General features: G+C 47.8%; 1 protein-coding gene across 5 annotated transcripts in view; it reads left to right on the forward strand.

Annotated features, from left to right (window-relative positions):
- Positions 1-21,244, forward strand: part of CACNA1H (calcium voltage-gated channel subunit alpha1 H) — a 228,334-nt gene that overhangs the window by 201,492 nt on the left and 5,598 nt on the right. For 3 of the 5 annotated variants that reach the window (XM_083799401.1, XM_083799402.1, XM_083799405.1), the window contains 8 exons: positions 541-650; positions 1,796-1,929; positions 2,506-2,576; positions 12,057-12,135; positions 14,171-14,292; positions 14,781-15,119; positions 16,612-16,758; positions 19,861-20,044. In XM_083799401.1, coding sequence (XP_083655527.1) covers positions 541-650; positions 1,796-1,929; positions 2,506-2,576; positions 12,057-12,135; positions 14,171-14,292; positions 14,781-15,119; positions 16,612-16,758; positions 19,861-20,044 — 1,186 coding nt within the window. The remainder of the gene's footprint in view (positions 1-540; positions 651-1,795; positions 1,930-2,505; positions 2,577-12,056; positions 12,136-14,170; positions 14,293-14,780; positions 15,120-16,611; positions 16,759-19,860; positions 20,045-21,244) is intronic. The other 2 variants (XM_083799403.1, XM_083799404.1) reach the window with 1 other exon arrangement.

Below are 21,244 nucleotides of genomic sequence, written 5' to 3' on the forward strand. Positions count from 1 at the left end.
GAGAGTGAACATTGCACCAAATATGGATATACTTTGCCTAGCTCTAGAGATGTAACATTTTTCAAGAAGGCAAGACTTAATCCATCCCCAACATTATTTATTTTTCTGAGCATTTTAATCAAAGCCATTGTCCTAAGGATTGCCATGTTGGAATGAAGAAATCATCCATCAAGTCTTTTATTCTACCCAAGGCTACGCAGTTCAGAAAAAGTAAATTTTATTAGATGGGGAAAGGGTAAAGCTTTCTTTCTGCCCCAGACCTTGAACAATTTCTGTGGTGAAGTTGGAGGATTGATGGCTCTCATTGTTTTTAGCACAACAACTATTAGTGCTTATGAAGTTTTTGTTTACATCAGTTTCTAATCCTTTATTTGAGTTTTGCTGTGTGATTTAGTGCAATTTTGTAACAGAGCTCTGCAATCTATTATGACTTTACTTCTTACATCTCTGTGCTTATGCCGCCCTTGTTTCTGCCAGTCCCTCTACGCTGGGTCTTGGAAAGGGCAGCTCGGTTGGTCTAACTGGTGCCTCTCTTTTCAGTCCCTGGATGAAGCCCTGAAGTACTGCAACTACGTGTTCACCATAGTTTTTGTGTTCGAGGCAGTTCTGAAGTTGGTGGCATTTGGTTTTCGAAGGTTCTTTAAGGACAGGTAAGAGTATTTTAAACTCCTGTGCTTTTGGGATAGAACTGTATTGACCCAGTTTCAAAGCCAGATGCTGAGTAAATGTAGCATCACTACAGTAGTACCACATACTGTGTGCAGGAGAGAGCAAAAGGCTGTCTCTCCATAGGTGCAAACTTTATAGCGTAGGAGCTAAAAATCCTAAGAACTGCTGGTACTGCTTTGCAGAGGGAATTCAGGAAATCTTACAAAATTCTAGATACTTTCCTTCTGGCAGTATCTGCCTCTCTGCCAGATCTGACCAGCTCAGCCTAGAGCTCACCTGTTGGATATCAATGTAGTCCTCAGAAGAGTAGTTTTGGCAACCTAAGCTCAGAAGCTTAGTCCCAAAAGCAAGTCTGTTTTGCCAGTGAACCAAACTAGTCCATTGGCAGTCTGCTGCCTTTGTAAAGGCCCTTGGCAAAGACACAGATAGTTGTGTTCAGCCCCACTGCCTTCAGATCCCAGCTTCAGAGACCTACAGATCGTATTCTGCCACGCAGTTAGCCAGAAGCGATTGTATGTGAGAGCACATTGCGGTCTGGCAACTTGCTGGGGAACAGGGTGAGATCAGACGCTTTTCCACAAAACCAGCATGTTTGCCTCATTTACCCTAACTGAACGGTTGGAAGCCGCTATGAGCAAGATTGTTTAATGGGGAAATTGTGTAGGAAAGTCACTCAGTTTCTCCACATCTCACTGTCTTTCAGTGTTGTTGTGGAAGGACCTCTACAATTGTTAGGCTGTAAATCAGTGAAGTTACTCAAGTGGAGTGATTGAAGGGACAGGTGACATAACATGCAAGCAGCTGTATTGCATCGCATCAAAGGTTCCTCTACTAGTGTCTTGTCCCTGAAAGTGGCTCCAACTGGATACAGGGGAACAATAGGGACTGGGAAGTAGGCAGTGGCACATCCCAGAGTACAATCCTAGCCAGCAGCAGCTTGTAGCTCAGGACTGGCTGTGCCAGCTTCAGTGAGTTGATTTTATCCCACACAGAAGATCATGGGTCCAGATCCGACAGCAGAGGGGCATTTGGAATTTGCTTGTGATTGTTTTAACAGTTAATTCTCTGCTCTTGGATGTCTGTCAGCATACCATTCTTTTTTTATTGTCCTTCCTCTCTTTGTTAGGTGGAATCAGCTGGATTTGGCCATAGTTCTCTTATCAATTGTGGGAATCACACTGGAGGAAATTGAGATGAATGCTGCACTGCCTATCAATCCCACAATAATACGCATCATGCGGGTGCTGAGAATAGCAAGAGGTACGGCCTGCTCCATAGGTCTTCAGCCATCCCTCCAGACACGTCAGGAAACGGTTTGGCCATTTGTTCTTCTAGTCCTGCTGTTTCAGTTTGATTTGAGAACAGTTAGCAGATAAGCCTGCAGAATGTCAAACCAGAAACAAGCTAGGTGGGGTACTGTGGGTGTTTGAAGTGTCTCAAATTGGTCTTTGATTCACACCCAGGATGGCAGTCCTTTTGTACTGACACTAGACGAGATCAGAACTGGTGGAGAAGGGAGGATCAGAGTTAGAGATGATGCTTTTCCCTGAGGAAGTGTCTCCCCATCAGTCTCCCATTTTCTTGCTAGGGCATGCTGGAGTTCTGTGGCTTTTGGTCTGTTTTACTAACGTCGTTAACATTAGTTGGTGTGGGATGTAGTCAGGATGTTTGGATGTTCTGCGGGCCCTACCAGGATGCAGTGAGCTTGCCATCTGTGTGAATGAATGTAAGAGAGATGTAAGCCCTCCCTCACAAGATCTGAAGCTGTATTTCCTTTATGGGTTTTCCTTGAGATATTTCCCAGCCCTGCTGACCAGGATTTGGTTTTCATTGTAGTGCTGAAACTGCTTAAAATGGCAACCGGAATGCGAGCTCTCCTGGACACAGTGGTACAAGCGCTTCCCCAGGTAAGCCTCCAGACTTTATCCATGCCCAGCTTGTTCCTCTTGGTGGACTGCACCTTTTGGGCCTGGGGATAGCTCTGTGCCATGGTGTTCGGTGGGCACTGGAAGCCACCTGGGGAGGATATCAGCTTTCTCCACTGCCACCAGTGCTTTGGTAGAGAAGTTTTGTATGGTACATCCTGCCAACATAGCCTGTGTTAGATGGGAGAACCAGGGTGATGGAAAAAGAGTTAACAGAGAGCATACTGCTGTAGACAGAGCTCTTTTAAAATGCAGAATTCACTGGAGAGTTTGGGAAACACCAGAACAAAATGAGAAAACTGTTAGTGAAAGCACGGGAAGTAGATAGCTTCCAGCTCAGCAGTTCTCTGTGAGAGATGAGCAGCCACAGTTATTGACATGCATTGACAGAGGAGCTGCAGACTTTAAAAGCCAAATAGGAGAGACGTTTCTAAGTGTTAAAAGCTTGAAGTGGGGTCTCAAATCACTGTATTCTCATGTGGTGCAAGAGGAACAAAGATTCTGCCAATCTTAATGGTAATTGGTAGGATCCTTCAAGTGTTCAGTTCCTGGGACCGCTTTTTTATGGGTCAATTTATTTGAAAAGAGAAGGATAGAAATTTTGCTGACTTGTACCCTTACCCCAAAAGAATCTAAAGCTCATCAGAAGAATTCCAAGTTTAGGGCCCCTTTGTTTTTAAAATCTTGTACTACTTAAGTTTTGTTCTGCTAGTTTGTGGGTTTGGCGGTCTGATTCTTAATCTTTCAGTCCTCAGAGTCAGCTCAGCTGCCCACACTTTCCTATTTCACATATAACCAGACAGCACTGGAGGTGGAGACTGTAGGTTCTTGTGGACTCATTCACCCCTGTACAAAATGCTATGAGATTAGAAAGGAAATATTTCTCTGCTTTGCCCAGAAGAGTTTGGCAACGTGAGGTGCCAGGCCGCTGAGGATCAGGCAGGGGAACTCTGCGGTGTTCTGTGAGCCGGCAGTTCGGATGCAGTACTTCAAGAAGCATGGGCAGACAAGTCCTTAGTTTTCAACCCATCCAGAACATCTCACAGCTGGAAGTTCTGGAAGGAACTGTATGAGTGGGCCTGCTCTGTTTGGTGTAAAAGTCAGCGTAGTGTGCTCTGGGATGGACTGGGAGAGTCAGGCCTCCCCTCTCCCCAACACAGCCCCATCAGCACGGGGGGGATGGCAGCACACCATGCTGGGTGGTCACATCTTGATCAGCTTCAGCTGTCTGCAGAGGGATCACATCTCAAAGGCTTGGCCAAAAGCACACACCGTGTAGACATCACTTCCAGAATATGAGAGGCCACATGAGAATTAGTAGAACTAGTGTATGTAATTACCCAAATATACCTCTGTGAGCTAGTTGCTGAGTGCAAGAAGCCCATGATCTATCGAAAATGAACTGGGAAACAAGGGGAATTTCTTTTTCTTGGAAAGGCCTGTCTACTTTTCATCACTGCCATAAAGATGTTTCTAATCTGAGACATTTGCCCTTTGGTATTCATATCTCCTTTTCAGTGAAGGATCTTGGCTGAGACTAATGTATGGAATTTACCAACTTGACCCCTGTTTTGGCATTTCAAAAAAGCTTTTGATTTGTGTCTATTATTTTTCTTTCGAAAGCATTGTGATTATAGAGCATATTTTCTCTCTCGCCTTGTTTTTTTCACCCCAAAACAATAGGGTGGCTGCACGCCAGGCTTTTTGTTTCCTTGGGGTGTTTATGCAGTTAACATTCAAACTAAAGTCTCTTTTAAAGGGAAATCCTGAGGGGTATTCCAAGCAGATCTTGTGCAGATAAAAATGCCACTTTGCCCCTCAGTGAAATTCATAAGATAAGAAGGGAAGCTTGGGGAGACCTCTCCCACAATGATCACTTTTCATAAAGCTACAGTTTTCATTTCAAAGGCAGGGGAAGAGAGTTCCTACTGTAATTAATTTAGTGGCCTAAAGCCACAGCTGGAAAATCCTCCTTGAATGTGTCTAAGTGACAAAATTGAATTCCATGTTTATTCATTAACTTTTTGGGGAAAAAATCTTTCTCTGGTGTTTGTAGAACATCCATTTATGGGCTTACCATAATAAGATAGTCATTACAGTGCACATATTTTTCTTTTTCTTCTGGGTGATTTTCATCAGCTTCTTACTTTTTTTTTATTCAGCAGCAGGGAGAGCTTGAGTAACACCTAGAGAACCAACTATCCCCAGCCTTGGGGAACGTTAGCATTTTGATCCAATATTGAGGATGTCACAATACAGGCTAAGTCCCCTCTCTTTGAATACAGGCTGACCTTAAGCTTCTGTTTTCAGTGCAGGAGGACTTCCTACTGTATCCTTCTTGTCAAGTAACCTGGTGTCTGCCCCTTCACAGTGATCTTCTCCTTCACCAGGTGTCTGAAAATAAAGAGATGGAATGAAGGAGTACAAAAAAGGAGAGGCAAGAGAGACAGAAAGAACAGTCCGCTATCTCCATGCCCTCTCAGCCCCAGCAAGTGTTTGGGATAGTTTGAATGAATCATGACATTCCTGCCCTAGACCATCTGTGCTTCTGCTGTGTGGGTTCTTTTACCCTCTACTGTAAAGTCTTGAGGCAGTATCTCCTTTTCAAACAGGAACCCAGGTTTTCTAATTTCGCAGCTGGTTGGCCGAGAGTTTGACCTGGTGGTGGGGCCAGGGTCACCCAGAAAGGCACCGTCAGCCTCAGCTCTGAACCACGGTGTTCCCTTTTTGGACAATGAAAGAAACCTGTCAGGGGCTCTAAAGCATGAAGTGCTAAAATCTGTTGCACTGGTATAAACTTGAAATAGATCCTCTGTTTTAAACAAAGCAGCTAAAAACGGAGCTGGGCTAGCGTGACCAGCTCTGACTTCATCGCTTAGACATTGCCAGACCCAATTCAGCCAGTTCAGTCCTGCTGTTCACAGATCAAAAACTCCCCTGTGACCACAGAGGCCTGCTCCTAGCATAACACAAGCCCCAGAGCTCTGGGTTGAACTTCAACACGTCTTAAAAGCCACCCCATCTTCTTTTAAGTACGGGAAGTGTTAAGGAATCAACCATCCCCTGCTGATGAAATACATTCTTCCAGTAGGTGTTTATTCCTTCTGGTAAAAAAATCTGGTGTTTTTGGTCTGAATTAGCCAAGTTTGTTTTTTCATTGGATGTTACTTTGCTTTTTTCATTTAGAAACTCCTCCTTTTTGGAGGTAATAAGAGAAAAAATAATTTCTTGCACTCTCGCAAATAGAAGAACATTGAAATCCTTTAATCTCTCTGTATCAAGCAGGTTTTCAAGATCTGTTTCAAGTTTTTTCCTCTTCTTTATGATCTCTGGCCCCTTTAAGGCTGTGTAATGAATTATACCACCCTTATGCTTCAGCTTTCTGCTCACTTGCTTATACATCTGGTGGTTACATCAGTTCTGTAAGCAATGTCTGCTCTGGAGGACTCCTGTTCGATGGTAATCCTTTAGTCTCGTTCACATCCCCTACTTTCCAAAGTACAATTCACCTTTCCTGTAGCATGGCCCACACTTGACTCTTGGATTTGCAACTTCGCATTTGGTTGGATTAAAACGATCACTGTGTAAGTGAATCCCCCATACCGAGCAGCCTCGCTCGCTCTGCACAGCACTTCTGGTATCGATTGCCAGTAAGAAAACCTACAGCCAGTGCTAAGCTGCCGGTGCTGTCCCTGACAAAGAGGAATAAGAGAAATCCAGGCCAACTGCCACCCTGACTGTGCGGGGCCAACCATAGTAAAATGTGGACTTTTCCTATTGAGTCTTATTAGCAGGAATAGCAGCAAACACAGAGGGAGCAGGGGGTGTTGGTTTTCCATCAGCCTTTTTGATGCTATGATTTCACTTCAGCAAATAACAAAGGTTTTAATTCTAAAGTGAATGAGACATTTACAGAAAGACAAAACACAATCTGACAGCTGAAGAGAGCCTGTTTTGCAAGGTGGTCTGTATAGTTTTTTATCCTCTTTTTCCTGATGCTCATTTGCACCACTCCAGTTCTGTTAAAGTGACTTCTGCTTTGCACCCCTGTGACTAGGAGTGAAATCCAGCCCATCTATTTAAACCATCTGGGTTCTTCTTTTTTCTCACTTGGTCTGTGGACAGCACATTAATTAAATGCAGGACTGTACAGTATACCTCCTCCTTGTCTTCAAAGCTTGGAACTCCCCCCACATACAGTCTGTGCCAAGAAAAAAAGTGAAGAGCTCCTCGTCCTATTAGTCCCTTGAAGGACAGTCTCTAGTTTGCTCCTAGCCGGGAGTTCAGCCCTTCTTGGTGGTGCAGTTCCTGTGCTTATCTCCAGCTGTTGAAGACATATTTTGGCATTGTCTAACAGCAGTTATGGGACACAAACAATAACCTGCTTTTGCCAGATGCTGAAAACCCACAGTGACTGTGAAGCTGAGAACAAGAATAGAAATGTTTCAACAGCAAGTGTTTCAGGTGCGACTGATTCTGGAAGAGGGGTAGGTGTGTGCTATGCTGCGCACCAGAGAGCTTTGCAGAGCTGTCTGGGAGATGTCAGTAGAGGAGGGAAACAGAAATCACTAAGAAACCACTGTTCTGCTGGCTCTTAGCACTGGTCTCTGTGGGGCTGAAGGGATATACAGAAAGGGGAGCTGGTTCGGTTCAGCTAGTGGCCTTGTGTTTGCACCAACAAGGTGATCTGAGCCTCAAGGGTGTCTGTCTGGCCCTTTCCCCTAGTCCTGGAATTCACACAGATGGCCTCTGTTTTCCAAGCAGACAAATGTGCCCATTTTCTCTTGGGTTTAATGCATAAATTACCCTGTGTTTTCTTGCTTCCAAGATTATTGCTTTGGCTCAAGAGTGCTGGAAGGAAGATGAGGAGGACTCATGTCCTTGGAAAGGATTGGCAGAGGCTTAGTTTTATGAGATATTGTTCTTGACAGGCATCCCAGGGAGCTGTGTGTGCCTTGCCTGCATGGACAACTGAAATGCCAAGGTGTGGGCCAGCGATGCAGAAATAATTGATGTCAGAGCAGGAAGAGGCACAAGAAGAACTGTAGTGTGCCTCAGCCAGCCGTTGCAGGAGCGGGACAGCAGAAGACATGTATTTCATCAATGCCTCTCCGAGAGCAGGGAGAGCAGGCTCTTGAGGGATTTGGGCAGGATCGCCCAGCTGACAGTGCGACAGAGGAGTGATGGTGCCCAGGTGGCTGGCATCCTGTTGCACGTGATCAGCACATTAATAACGAGTGCAGTAACTTGCCTCTAGCCCTTGGCATCTCAGCATCCCGAGAGGCTTCCCACAGCGGCTGAGAACCACTGTCCTCGTGTAATGCTCCGATGAGGAGCAGAGGCACGGTGATCCACAAGGGAAATGGCCCTGCTGATAGTGGTGTGATCTAATACAGAGGGAAACTGAGAAATGGGAGAATCGTGCAGATCTCATCCTCTGTGTCCCACTGACAGCAGGACCGGCCTGTGCCCAGAGGGAACGTACATCACACGTCCTATAGCTTGGCATCATTTTTTATCGCTTGGGAGGCACAACACTTTTACATATCAAGCTAACACAACCTACTTTAGTTTCTCCATGTCCCTGTGTTGGCAGATATTGGCTTTTTACTGGCGTAGGTCAGAGGCTGGGCTCTGATGGGACATGTGGTGGTGCTTCGCTACTGCAGCCTCCCTTAGGGAGAGGCAAAAAGCTAATGGCAGTGAAGTCTGCAATAGCTAAAGCAGAGACAGCCTCCCAGACTGTGCAGGAGCAGTGGGAAAAGGGTTTTGCTGGATGTGTGGAGAACGGAGTTGCTTTCCTTACTGCTAAGCAGGGTTACTCCAAGGCTTTTGCAGCAGTTGATCACAGATCCGTCTGGCAGGCACTGTAACTCAGGGCCTCCCTGCTCCTCCAGTGGGTTAGAACCACCAAAGGGGATGGAGGACTCGGCCTCTGTCCCTGCAGCACCCCCGCACCAGGAACACAGACACGTTTGCCAGCAGTAGATGGCAGCCAGGATGCCAGAGTGAAGGTCCAGGAGGAATCACAAATATTCACCTGTGGCTCCGTCTTCTCCTGTGGCCTCTCTGGGGTACTTCAGGGCACCAACAACATCTCCAAGACGTTCTTCATCTCTGCTTCACTCCCTATGGGCCCCAGCCTCCCCCCCAGCACTGGAGCCATGGCAGATGATGGATAGCCCCTGGCTGACAGGGAGAGGGGTTATTTGTAGTTTTCTCTGCCCGGCCAAAGGCACCAGCCCAAGTCAGGGGGAGTTTGATGGATAAACAGAGCATGGGCTGACCTGTTCAGAGCTGCTAGAGCAGAACCACTTTTCAGAGCCTGCCTGGCTGCCAAAGCTGAGGTTGCTGACCAGAGCTGGATCTCCATCCCCGATGGAGAGTCCAGCACAGGAATCCCAGCCTTTGGATGCTGGGGAAAAGTGCCTGGATGTGCTCCTGCCCCCTCCCGTTCCTCACAGCAACATGATTCACGCACAATCTTTTTCTTGTCTGGTCTCAATAGATCTCAAAGTGCTTTAGAGACATTAATTACCTATCCGCAAGGGTATTACAAATGGGTACGTCGAGTTACAGGAGGCGAATGACTCACTCAAGGTCACAGACACACATGCAGTCTGCTTTCTCGGCGGCTCAGCAGCCGCTGGCTGACCTCGCTGCCTCTGCCTCAGCCCATCTCTGGGAGCAAGCCTTGGGTCCTTCTCCGTGCTCATGCCTTGGTGAAGGCCACGGGCTGAAGAGGACCTTCCTTTCCTTTCCCTTCCCATCCTGAGGGACATGTACCAGAAAGGCATGGGCTAAGACAGACAAAATATTAAATCTGGCACTGACTTGTACTGGTTCAGCAGAGCCAGGAGCTGCACAAATAGACCAAATGGTTTTGCTGGGGTGCCTGAGAGGTAAGCCATTTGCTCAGCATCAGGTGTTCTTGTGCTGCTGAGAGACTCGTGCCCTCTCCAGCCACAGGAGGCACCAGCTGCCCGCACTCATCCCTGCGGCTGTTAGGTCTGCAGGGGTGGTCAGGGCAGCGGGGTGTTCCTGGGCACCTGGAAAACTACCTGCTTCTTAGCTTACACCACAGAGCAGCTCCAGATGTCTGGTGCAGGGTGGGCTGGAGTTTAATAACAGTAAAGGTGGTGCCACCAGCCATCCCAGGGCCTTTCACTTGCCGCTGTCTCCCACCTTTCTCTTCCATGTGGCCACGTTTCCACCTCAGTGTCAGACTTCAGTCACTTCCCAAGAGATCCTGTGCATCAGCCAAGCTTTGAAACTGACCCTGGGGCTGCTCTCAGCCAAGGGCAGAAGCATCCTCAAACAGCAGCAAACACCACACTTACAGACTTCTAAGCATTTCTAGAGTATGCCTGTGGTTGAGATGCCTTGAGCAGCCTGTACAGCAACCCCACGAGTGTAAACTGGTCTTTGAAGGACTAGTTATGAGACATGTTGGTTCAGTGAAGTAGTTAGTCGCAATCTCAAATACAGAATGCTTTACAAACGCACACAAGGCAAATTGTTTATGAGCAAATGTCGGCTCAGTTCAAAAGTACCAGTTATGAGTGCTTATGCGTGCAAGGCAGTCATGCTTTGAATGTGGGGAGGTAGGCAATAGTTTTGACTGATAACCTGGTAATAACTTTGATGTTAGTCTAAATTCCTTGGAATTTCATCAATGCCAAAAGTTTGCAGGCTGATTTATTAAGCATTAAAATAGCAGTAAAATATTCAGCTTATAGGCTGCTTTGAAAAAAATCCAAGACCCTCTTCTGCAGTGCTACAACATCAGGCTTTAATTTACGCTCAACCTAGAAAACTTGTTTATCACTTTTAATTTCCTTCTCTTTAATTATTTGCTCATTTGCCTCCCTGGCAGGGTGTTTGTACACTTGTGCCTCTGCCTGTTTTCCCATATTTTCTGATTTGCAGTCATTTTGCAGACTGCCTCCTAATGTCTTATAAACCATCAGTGGTCCAGCAGACTTGAGCTACAAAGCGTTATTCCAGAAGGCAGTACATGCAAAGAAATAATCCAGACCAGCCATCCACATCACTGTATTATCTCTATTATTCCCTGGAGTATGGTAATAATGTTAGTGGAATTGCAAAGCTCTATGTGTAGTAGACAGTTTAGACTTTATAGCAATTACAGTCTCCACTGGATAATTTCACTGTTGCCATTTCTTTAATACAAAAAAATAAATAAATAAATAAAAGTGATAGCTGTGTTAATTTGATAATAACTGATATCGTATTGATAACCACAATAATGAAATTAAGCAACACGGTCAAAATATCCATCAGTGCTGTGGCTGTGCTGCCCTAGAGAAGAAAGCTCTCTCAGACTGAAGAATTCACTAGAAGATATCGTGGAGATCGTGCATCCCTTGGCCTGGCTACCTGAATCACCACCTTGCTCATTTTTCCTTAGAGATAAAATGAAGCTCGTGACACCCTGTCTAATGGGAGAGCAATCACTCTACCTCCACTACGAGTCAATAGACACAAGAAACTTAAAAGGGACAGGAAAGGTAAATGCGGGCAGAGTTAGTTGCAGGTAAAATGCAGGTAGTTAGCTGGTCAGGCCACTCTGCCCCTCACATTCCCTGCCTGAATCACTCATAATCTGCTCTTTGAGTTGTTTTAAAGGCTTAGACTCCAGTGCAGATAACTGTAATGCCATTGTTATTAATAACCTTTGTGTTCCCTTTAGCACCATTGCACTTCTATTACCATCCCCTTCAGCCACTTTGCAAATGCGTGCTGATGCCTAATGGCAGCACACCACGCAGCGCTCAGACTGCAAGGTGCCTAAGTGTTAGCATGTGGAATGAGGTTTTTCTTTTGAGACACCAAAAGCTAAAATTCAGGTAGTTGTTGAGAAAAAGCTGTAAACGTCTCTGCAAGGCACCTTACTAGAGTAAGATGTAAATTTCTTGCACATACTCGTTTTCCAAAAGCCCTCCAGGCCAGAAAAACCTTAGAAAACCAGGCAGCTCCTCCTGTGGCTTGAGACGTGTCTCATTAACGTCACGGTCTTGAAACCCTCTGCCTTCATGCTCAGAATCAGTCCTGGCAAGCAGAAGGGTGAGGCCTTAAAGCTCATACCAGAGCACCAGGTCACTTAAAGTGCCACTGTCGTGACGTGTGGTGCTGAGTGCCGCCGAGGCTGCAGCTACAGGCTGGCCGCGGTACGACTGCATGCAGCGTCCCAGGTAAGTGGAAGCGGGATGGAGAGGCACAGAGACAGCTTTGCTTCTGCTCCTTTCCCCACTCGGGAGGCTTCTCTGGGTCTATTAAAGCAGACCCATGGAAGGAGACCAGGGCGCTGGAAGCCAGGGGAGATAACGATTAGCCTCTGGCCACCAGTGTCCATCTTGTGCTTATATTTAAAATGTGATGGAGCAATTTAATTTGTGACCTCAACTTGCCTGACCCTTCTTCTGCTTTCTCCTTGTGTAGGTAGGGAACCTTGGCCTACTTTTTATGCTCCTGTTTTTTATCTATGCTGCCCTGGGAGTGGAATTGTTTGGCAAGCTAGGTGAGTAATGTGCCTGACACAATTTATTTCATCCGGTTGATATTTATTTGATATCTAGCTGTTTCCTTTCTTCTCTCTTATTCTTGGGTCTTACTTAGCTTCACAGCTTGAACTCTGAAGATTAAAGCTTTCTCTTGATCTCAGGGTTGCAGATGACACATAAGGATGTAATACAGAACCTGCCTAATGTGCACACACATTTAGAGGTTTGTCCAACACCACTCTTGGCTGTAGAGGAACTATTTACTGTTTAAATATAATTGTCTAGCATGGATTTGTTCACAAAGATGGAAGTTTGCTACTTAAGACAGCACATGAGCCTGCAGAGCTGGATGGTAGTCAGATTCATGTTGGAGGGATGCCACCATAAACATGTCCCTCCTCAGAGCTTCCACCACACTCTATTAGTTTTCTGCACTTGGCTGACATTGCTCTTCCAGCTGCCCAAGTCTTGTCTGTCCATTGTTCTTCTCAGCATCACCTTCCTTTTTCTGCATAAATCAGGAAGTATCACCTGGTTCCTGATTGTCCAGCATCATTTATTCCTCCAGCTCAAGGATGCTGCAGAGCCGGTCGTGCGTGCGTCCACCACTCCAAACATCAGGCAGAGGCAGAGAGAAAACACTACGAACCTGGCTAAGCTGGGCAAGGCATCCACTGCCTTTAAACGTGCTGTTCAGAGGAGACGTGTCTGCCCTCTTGCAGCCTTCTCAATGCTTGCATCCCTGGTAGCATCAGAAGGGCCCGTCCTCCGCCGTGATTTTATGGCTGTCATTAATCCCCTTTATGAGTCCAGCCCTATGCTCAGATTACAAATGCCTGAAAGCAGAATATTTCTTTCAACCCAAGACAAATTATTTTTAAGTCTCCACGGGTTCTGGAAAAAAATTAGTACTGCATCCACCCCAAATGAAATACTGTATGTTTTATATTGCGTGTCTAGATATATGGGCATGTATTTATTCAGCCACAGAGCTGAAAAATGAGGCACCTTCTGCTGCTCTGAGTCCTCTTTGTGTTTCCATGCATACACCTTGCCAGTGCCAGCCCCTGGGTAACCACAGCACGTGGTCAGAGACTGGGAAAGCCCCAGTCGTGTCTGGGGCAAACTGCAGGCAGTCGGCACACTGCTTCCCACCCGGACTTCAAATGAGAAATACTTTTGCTTCTTTTTTTTTTTCCCAGTCACTGCTGGTGCATGTCAGCTGCAAGAACCATCAGCTCTCACTCCCCCAGGACTGGTCTTTTGGGGGATTTTCCTATTTGCTTTTTTCATTTTCCTTCCTTTTTGCTTCTGAAATAAATGCTTAATAGTGAAACTCCCTTGCAGGAGCCATTGCTGCCTGTCATCATGAAAATATAATGAGCCTGTGGTTTATGGAAAGAGGGATATTTCGTGTGTTCAATTTACATTCATTAGTATATTAACTCTCAGGAAAAAAAATGTAAAATTGCTTCACTTTATTGCAGAGAAATGTCCCTTACCGTAGATGTGCCCTTTAAAAAATAATCAAGGCGAGGAATGCAATCAAGAGGATAGCAGACAAAGTGCACCGTAGGGCAGGGTTTGTTGAGACACCCCAGGAAAAGCCTTCTTGTTTCCACCTCCTGTTAGATCACTTTGTGTTGGTGCTGCCTGTTGAGGCTAAGTCAAGAGAGTCAGGAAAATGTTGGTGGGCCTCTGGAGACCCCCAGCCAGCCTCCCCTTGAGGCCCCATCTAGCCTCATCTGTCTAGCTAGACCCTGAACACCAAGGATGGAGCTCCCCTGCCTCTCTGGTGACCTGTCCCAGGGCTGTTCCTCCCTCCATGTGAAAACACCTTGCCTAATGTCAACCTTAACCCTCTAAGCCATGCCGTGTTACCATCCATTTTCTCATCTGCCTGCACCAAGATGAGCGTGGCTGCACGTGAGCCCACCGTGGGATCACCACGTAGCCATCCTCCCTGCTGCAGCTGCAGACCATGGGTGCAGCTCTGAAGGAGCGCTAGCAAACTTGGCTTCGCTGACGTGCTTCCGCTTCTTTCTCCTGCAGACTGCAGTGAAGAAAATCCGTGCGAAGGTCTGAGCCGGCACGCAACTTTCACCAACTTCGGCATGGCCTTCCTCACCCTCTTCAGGGTGTCAACGGGGGACAACTGGAATGGCATCATGAAGGTGTGTGCAGTCTCTGTCCGGGTTCTTTCTTCTCTCTGTAGATATGTAGCTACAAATAGCAAACAAATTTAGGCACCCCTTGTGTGAAAAAAAAAAAAAGCTTTCTTTTAAAACGTAAAAATTAAACTTTTCCATTTAAAAGTCAAGTATTTTCAAAGGACAATTTGGCCTAAGTCTTGCTCAACCTGAAAATTCATTTTTTTTAACAGATTTATTATACTTCAGGAAAATTGTGCCTGTTCTTGTGGCTGGAGAAGTAACCATGGACTCTGCCCTGTGCCTTTGGGACATAACATGATCTTCCTCTTTGTAGATGCTGTAATTCGTGGTGTCCATATTTCTTCCCATTCATTTAGATCGTACCCACAAGCCATTGTCTCTGGGTTACGTTATTATATTCTTTAAGCCCTCAGCAGGTTATCTTTGGTTGTTTCTCTATTTGGAGCCCCAGACTTCATTAATCCCTCACGTCTCCCTCGCTCTTGCAGGATACCCTCCGGGAGTGCACTCGGGAAGACAAGCACTGCCTCAGTTACCTGCCCGTTATCTCTCCTGTCTACTTCGTCACCTTTGTCCTCATCGCACAGTTCGTCCTGGTCAACGTGGTGGTGGCAGTGCTGATGAAGCACCTGGAGGAAAGCAACAAGGAGGCCAAGGAGGATGCTGAGATGGATGCTGAGATCGAGCTGGAGATGTCCAGAGGAGCGACCACCTCGGCCACCAGTGGGAGCAGGGGAGGAGCGGTGGCCCCGGACAGCAGGGCGCCCTACAGAAGTCAGGAGGCCATGAAGTCGGAGTCAGCAGTGCAGGCGAAGCACCAAGCCCTGGTAATGGCTCACGTGAGGTGTCTGCTCTTCTGTGCTCGGGGTAGGGAGGGGACAGTTCCTGCCAGTCGCTGCTGTCTGGTCATCAGGCAGTCTGATCCCGAGCGACACGGAGCCAAGCAGGCGGGAGACGAGGCAGAGTGGGAGGAAGGCAGCTTTCCTGCACCTCCCTCCGGCAGAGATGTCACCACCACCTCCACATCTTGAGTCATCTCAGGAGGGCTCCCCGAGGAGGAAGACCACTAGAAACATTCTCCAGGGCTAACACTGTCCTGATCGTTGTTGTGGGGAAGAATTGAAGGTCAAAGATCATGAATTTTAAGTTGAGAAGCGCAGAGCCACATGTTCCTGTCCTGTTCCCCAGGCAGCACATTGGTCCCTGCCATTTTAGCAGCAGCAGCAGCAGCACCAGGGAGCAATCTCATAAAGCCCTGGGCTCTCTGGCCCTGACAACCCTGACACATATGAAAGGAATGGCACAAATTCCCTTCACACAGACACAGAAATCCTGCTCAGGTGCTTTTTAGCCCCATTTGGGGACTTCCAGAGAAGCCTCAAGCAAATCGTAGCATGCAGCTCAGAAGGGCTTGTCTGTAAACATGCCGCTTTCCGCTGGCTTACGCTCTGCTCAGGGCATGGCCAGCTTGGACTCTGGGAATTGTCAGGGCCCCCTGTCAAGAAAGTGGTGCTTCTGGGGCGGATTTTCCAGATGCTGCCTGCTCTCTGATTTTTACCAGTCCTCTAGAAAACGAGGGCAATCAGAAGTAGGGGGAAATAAAGGAGGGGCATGAGATAATTGTCTCATCCCATGTCAGCAGCATATGATTAAGAGTGAATATGGAGTTCCTTTGTCACTCTGATTGCAAATAAATCTACTGCAAAATCAATGAGAGGGTTTCAGATTAAATTACATTAAATTAGATTTTTGTGAAATCCATCAGACTCTATTAAATCAAGTAAAAAGGAATTTTGTTACATAGCGATGGGGAATTCACTGTTTAAATAGAGCTTCTAATGGAGATTTCTGCAGGAAAATGCACCATAAACGCCCAGGTTGCTTTTCTCAGCTGGGGACGAGAGGGCACATCCTTTTACACGGGCTCTGATTGCAAACCTAGCTCACTCTACTCGAGTTTTCCTGATCCACGAGTACCTCCTGAGCAGATCAGGAGCCGCGGGTTCCTCGAGGGGCTGTTCACTTCGTGTGCAGAGCCTCTTCTTAGCCCTAGAAACCTGGCAGCACTGAGGGGCTTAAATACACAGGGCTCTGTGCAACCAATCCTGCCTCTGACAGTGGCACAGGCGCCCAGGAAGGTGTTACAAGATGCTCTGTATTGCCCTGGTTTGTGCCAGTTTTCACAGCCCACATTTCCTTTTCTTTTCCTTCCTACTCTGGACAAATGGGGCAAATAGGAAACACCACAGGGCAAACATTTTTCAAGCACTAAGACAGCCTTGCTCTGCTACTGATGCTTTTTATCTCCCTGATTTGAAGGAGGCGCTGAGCTGTGAGAATGTCTCTTTAGCCATCCCAGACACGCTGGAGGGGGCAGAGACTCCCGTGATGGAAATCCCGTCCTCCTGCTCTGTTTCCCACCATGTCCTGACTCCTTCCCACCACCCCCCAGGCCACGAGGCTGAGGTGAATGACGCCGCGCCGTTGCTTCTGCGTTGTGGCATTGTGCTTTAGTGCTGTGCAGCTGGCGGTGGTGTCCGAGTCGTCCTAAGCCTGTCGCTTCACAGCCACAGCAGTCGCTTCCATCCTCTGTCCTCTGTACTGCCTCTGCCTGTGCAGGAGCTGGGCAGGGAACATGTCCCAGCCAACTTTGTCAGCAGTCTTGTCTGGAACACAAAAGAAATATTCTTTTTAGCCAAAAAGGAATCTCGTATTTAATGTACAATGTGATGTGTAAGCCGTCTGTCTTCAAATCATATCGAGAGCTGGAGACAGGCAGATTCTTTTCTTGGTTTATGGAGAGAACATGGCCCAGTTTGGTTTTCTTACTGCTACTGTAAGGCCTTGTTTGTGATATAGTATTGAGAAAATGGAAAGGCATGCATAGATCAGCACGTTTACCTGTTGGGCATTCAGCAAGCACCAGAGCTGTGGATTCAGGAGATGCTCTATGCACTGCACGTCATCTGCCCTGAAATTCAGTCCCCACTTAGAAGCATGATGGAGCAAGCTGGTGAACATCTTCCCGTCTCTTCCTTCACTCATCCTGCCTCCTAGAGACCCCTTCTTCCAGCTGCAGGTGCTGTACCTCTCCAACTTGCTCCTACTGAGACCACACAGAACCAAATGCACGTGCCCACAGGAGTGACCCTGCCCCAGCTCTCAGCTGACAGGAGCTCTCAGGCCTGAGCCTGGAACGTGCCTTCCTAAATCAATGTGCTGCTGGATGGGCTGCGGCCCTTTGGCACAAATGAGCCCCGGAGAGGAGGTGCAGTGCCATGAAGCTGTGCGTGCTGCACTGGGGAGCACATCCTCTGCCATCAGACAACTTGTAGCAGCTGCCCAAAATGAATCTGCTTTAGTCTTGGTTTAATCACCCAGGAAGGGTCATGCACTGCGAAGGTATTTGCAGGATTGTTTCTTCTCGAGCTCCCTTTGCACCAGAACAAAATCAGAGCTCCACCAGGTTACCAGTTCCCAGACACGAGAGGAGGGAGCTGGGCTCGCTCATTAAAGATGCTTAACCGAGCCTCGGAGCTGCATCCCCAAATCCCTCTGGGGTCATTTTGCTGCTGTCGGAGAGCTTTGGTGCAGGCAGCAGTCACCACGCACAGCCTTGGCAGTGCTGGGTCAGGTCGGGCTTTCATGGGTGTAGAAGGATATCACTGATTTCCAGGGCCTGGGATCTGGTTCCCGAGTGCATTTCCCAGCACAGAGCAGGAGCAGTATGGTGTTGTGTCTCCAAGCCTTCCTAGCTGTCAGGAGCAGCTCGCCAGGTGTGAGCCAGCAAACTTCGTGCACACATTTAATATTTCAAGTACTTCTTACGGTGGCTTTGAGCCATCTGGAATTTACCCAAGTCCCTCAGTCAATTGGGTCTCAATAGCTGAAGCCTTCAAAATCACCATTGTTTGTGTCAAGAAGGGATTTCTGTTCATTTGACCCAGTCGGAGCAGACTGATACGAGATCCCTCAGCGACGAGGGATTTAATAGAAAAGATTTAATAGAAAAACGCCGTGATCCTTCTGTTAGTCCCCTGAGACAGCGGGGCGAGGCCTTTTGTTCCCCGCGTGGCGGGGGATTTCAACGACTGCCTGCCCGCCTTCCGCTCAGGTGCTGGGATGCTGGTAGCTCATTAGCTGCAATGGCCAAAGGCCAACTGGCACAGCCGCCTTGCCGCTGCATTAATATAGCAGGCGAGAGGCCTGGGTAGACCCGGAGGGATGCTCTGGATGCCAGCTACCTGTAAATAACCGCCGCTGATCCCCTCGGCTTCTCAGCCAAGTTCAAGAGGGTAAAAGCATTGAGTAATTCGTCTCGGGATGTATCTCTTTTGGATCTGAGGAAAGAAATTCATGAGCAAGGAACGCATGGAAAAAACAGATTCAAACAGATCCTTGGTGACTTCCAAATTATCCAGCAAGGGATCTCGGGCCCGGCTTTTGCTAGCACAGAGGGAAAACAGCCCCGTGGAGCAAAGCAAAATACATTTCATTTAAGACATGCAGCTGGGAAAATGTTTTCAATCAGTCACTGTGAGGCTGACGTTAAAGGCAAAGCAGAGTGATAAGTTGTGCTTCAGATAATGTGGTAAATTGTAAGGGGAAGGTGTTGAGGACCAAAACCTTGGGGCCGGGAGCCAGGTTGCAGGTGCAAGGGTCCCACTGCCCAGTACGCTTGGCCTGGTCACAGCACCACCTCTCACCGCTGCTCCATCAGCACCACAGGGACATTGTTGGGGACATAAAGCTTCCTGAGACCCTGGGATGAATTCGCTGTAAGGTGGACGAAGTGAAGAGAGCCTCCGAGAAGCAGTGAGGGCTCAGGTTTAAGGGTCATGATGGGAGATGCTCTGTCTGGGCACTTCCAACCAGACCCCGTTTGACACAGAGGCCAAGCACAGAGAAATCCCTTTTCTTCCCCAGAACGGGCTCCACACCCAGGCGGTGCCACACCACGATGTCCCCTCCTTCCCTCTGCCCCCTGCCGTGGGGCTGCCACCCGTCAGGGTCAGCAGTGCCTAAAGGGCTCCATGCTGCAGGGGAGAGACCCAGGGTCTGCAGTGGTCTTAACGTGGGTGTGTTTAAATGTCTGCCTCTGTGTGTGTGTGTGTGTGTGTCTGGGGGGACAAGAAATGAATTTCCAGAAGCTCTTGGTACCCTAGGTCTGCGTGGCCACGCACTGGCTGATTTTGTCCGTCTGTCCCATCACCACCCGGGCTGGGCTGAAAACATCCCTGGGAAAATCAGAGCAGAACAGTGTGAGAAATGCTGGCTTTCTCCTGTGTTCGGAGGGTGGGCCCCATTTTCCTGGACCTTACTTCTTTGCTGCAGTGTCCAAGAATCAGCCTAGCAGTGGCTCATTGATGCCTTGTTTTACTCAAGCCGCAATTTGAGCTCTTTCTGCGGCTTTGGTGTTCTGTTGCAGTCACCAGGGCTGCTGACTCCCTGTAAGATGCCAAAAGGAACATCTGCCCGGGTTTTAAAACGAAAAGCAGACGTGAAGGAGACCACTGTAAATTCACCAAGATGCTGAATGACCCCTTTCCCTGTCTCCTTGCTTTGCAGGTTGGCGCGGCCAGTCTGCGGCCACAGGACTCTCAAAACCTCCTGACGGTCCGCAAGATCTCCGTATCCCGCATGCACTCCTTGCCCAACGACAGCTACATGTTCCGGCCCGTCATGCCAGCCAAAGCCCCCTTCCCCCTCCACGAGGTGGAGATGGAGACGTATCCCTGCAAATCCCAGCGAGGTACCATTCACGGAGATTTCCCTTCTTCCTCGCACGGCCAGCCAAAACCGTGCACAGTAACTCCTGCCCGCACACGTGTGGTTAGATGGGGAATACGCAGCCAGCGCCACGTGTGGGTTGAGCCAGGGCTCGCTTTGTTTGGTTTGATACCATCCCACGGGCTGCGGTGTTGTGTTTTCGTCACGTCACTGCGTTTTGTCAGGGGCAAGTGGGAGGTTTGGGTGTTTGACTGGGGAGAAGTGGGGCTCCCAAGCAATGTGAGAGGCCCAGAGCACAGGCGGGTAGCCAAGGAAAAGGGTATTAGCCGCACATTTCTTCTGAAATGATCGGCCCTGACATCAGGAATACAAATCAATAAAGTCAACATGAATAAAAGCTGGCGTCGGCGTTGCTTCCTGACAGAGCTCCTGTACAGCTCTTGTTTCAGGCAGTCTTCAGTCTCAGAGCACTATCGTTTTAGCACAGTACATTGAGTTCACAGATGGAGGAGTTTCTTTGGGAGCATAAAGATTAGAAAGCACTCTCCAGTGCCTCTGTAGCCTGGCCTTATAATGAATCTTGTGGAGAGACCCCGCAGCCAGGGAATCTCGAGCTACACAGAGCCTTGGAGTATACATTTACCCAACTGCATCCAAATACATTTCCCCTAAAATGCCTTTTTTTCTCCTTTGTTGCGCAAATTGGTTTGAAGGGGAAATCAATAAGAAAGAAAATTATCTGCCTCCCTAAAAGCACATGTGCTTCTTGAGTGGCTCCCAAGAACTTACCAGTATGGTTTCCTTTGATGCAACGCTGTTTGAAATGCAAGAACTGCTTGGACAGAGGAGTGGTGGGTTTGCAGACCCTGGTGGGGCTGGCAAGATCTGCTCTGATTTCCTTGGGCGAAGTAACTCTCTATTTGCTTAAGCCATCTGGATACCAGTTAATGTTCTCTGCTCAGTATTTATTATTATTTCACCTGCAAATCTTTGCTAAGCAAAGAAAACAGAGGTTGAGTTTCATGGCTGGACTACTGGGGATGATTTTCATCTCTGTAGTGGGTGTAAATCAGGATTTATGTTAGTATAAAACTGCTGTGATGTTGGCAGGGGTGGGTAGAACTGGCCAAAGATTTTTCATCTTTCCCAAATTTCTCTCCAAGAACACTCAAGTAATGGATATGACAGGTGCTTACCTTCCCTCTGAGCTGGTGGATGCATC

This window comes from Anser anser (genome assembly GCF_964211835.1).
Source record: "Anser anser genome assembly, chromosome: 15".
Classification (NCBI taxonomy): Eukaryota; Metazoa; Chordata; class Aves; order Anseriformes; family Anatidae; genus Anser; species Anser anser.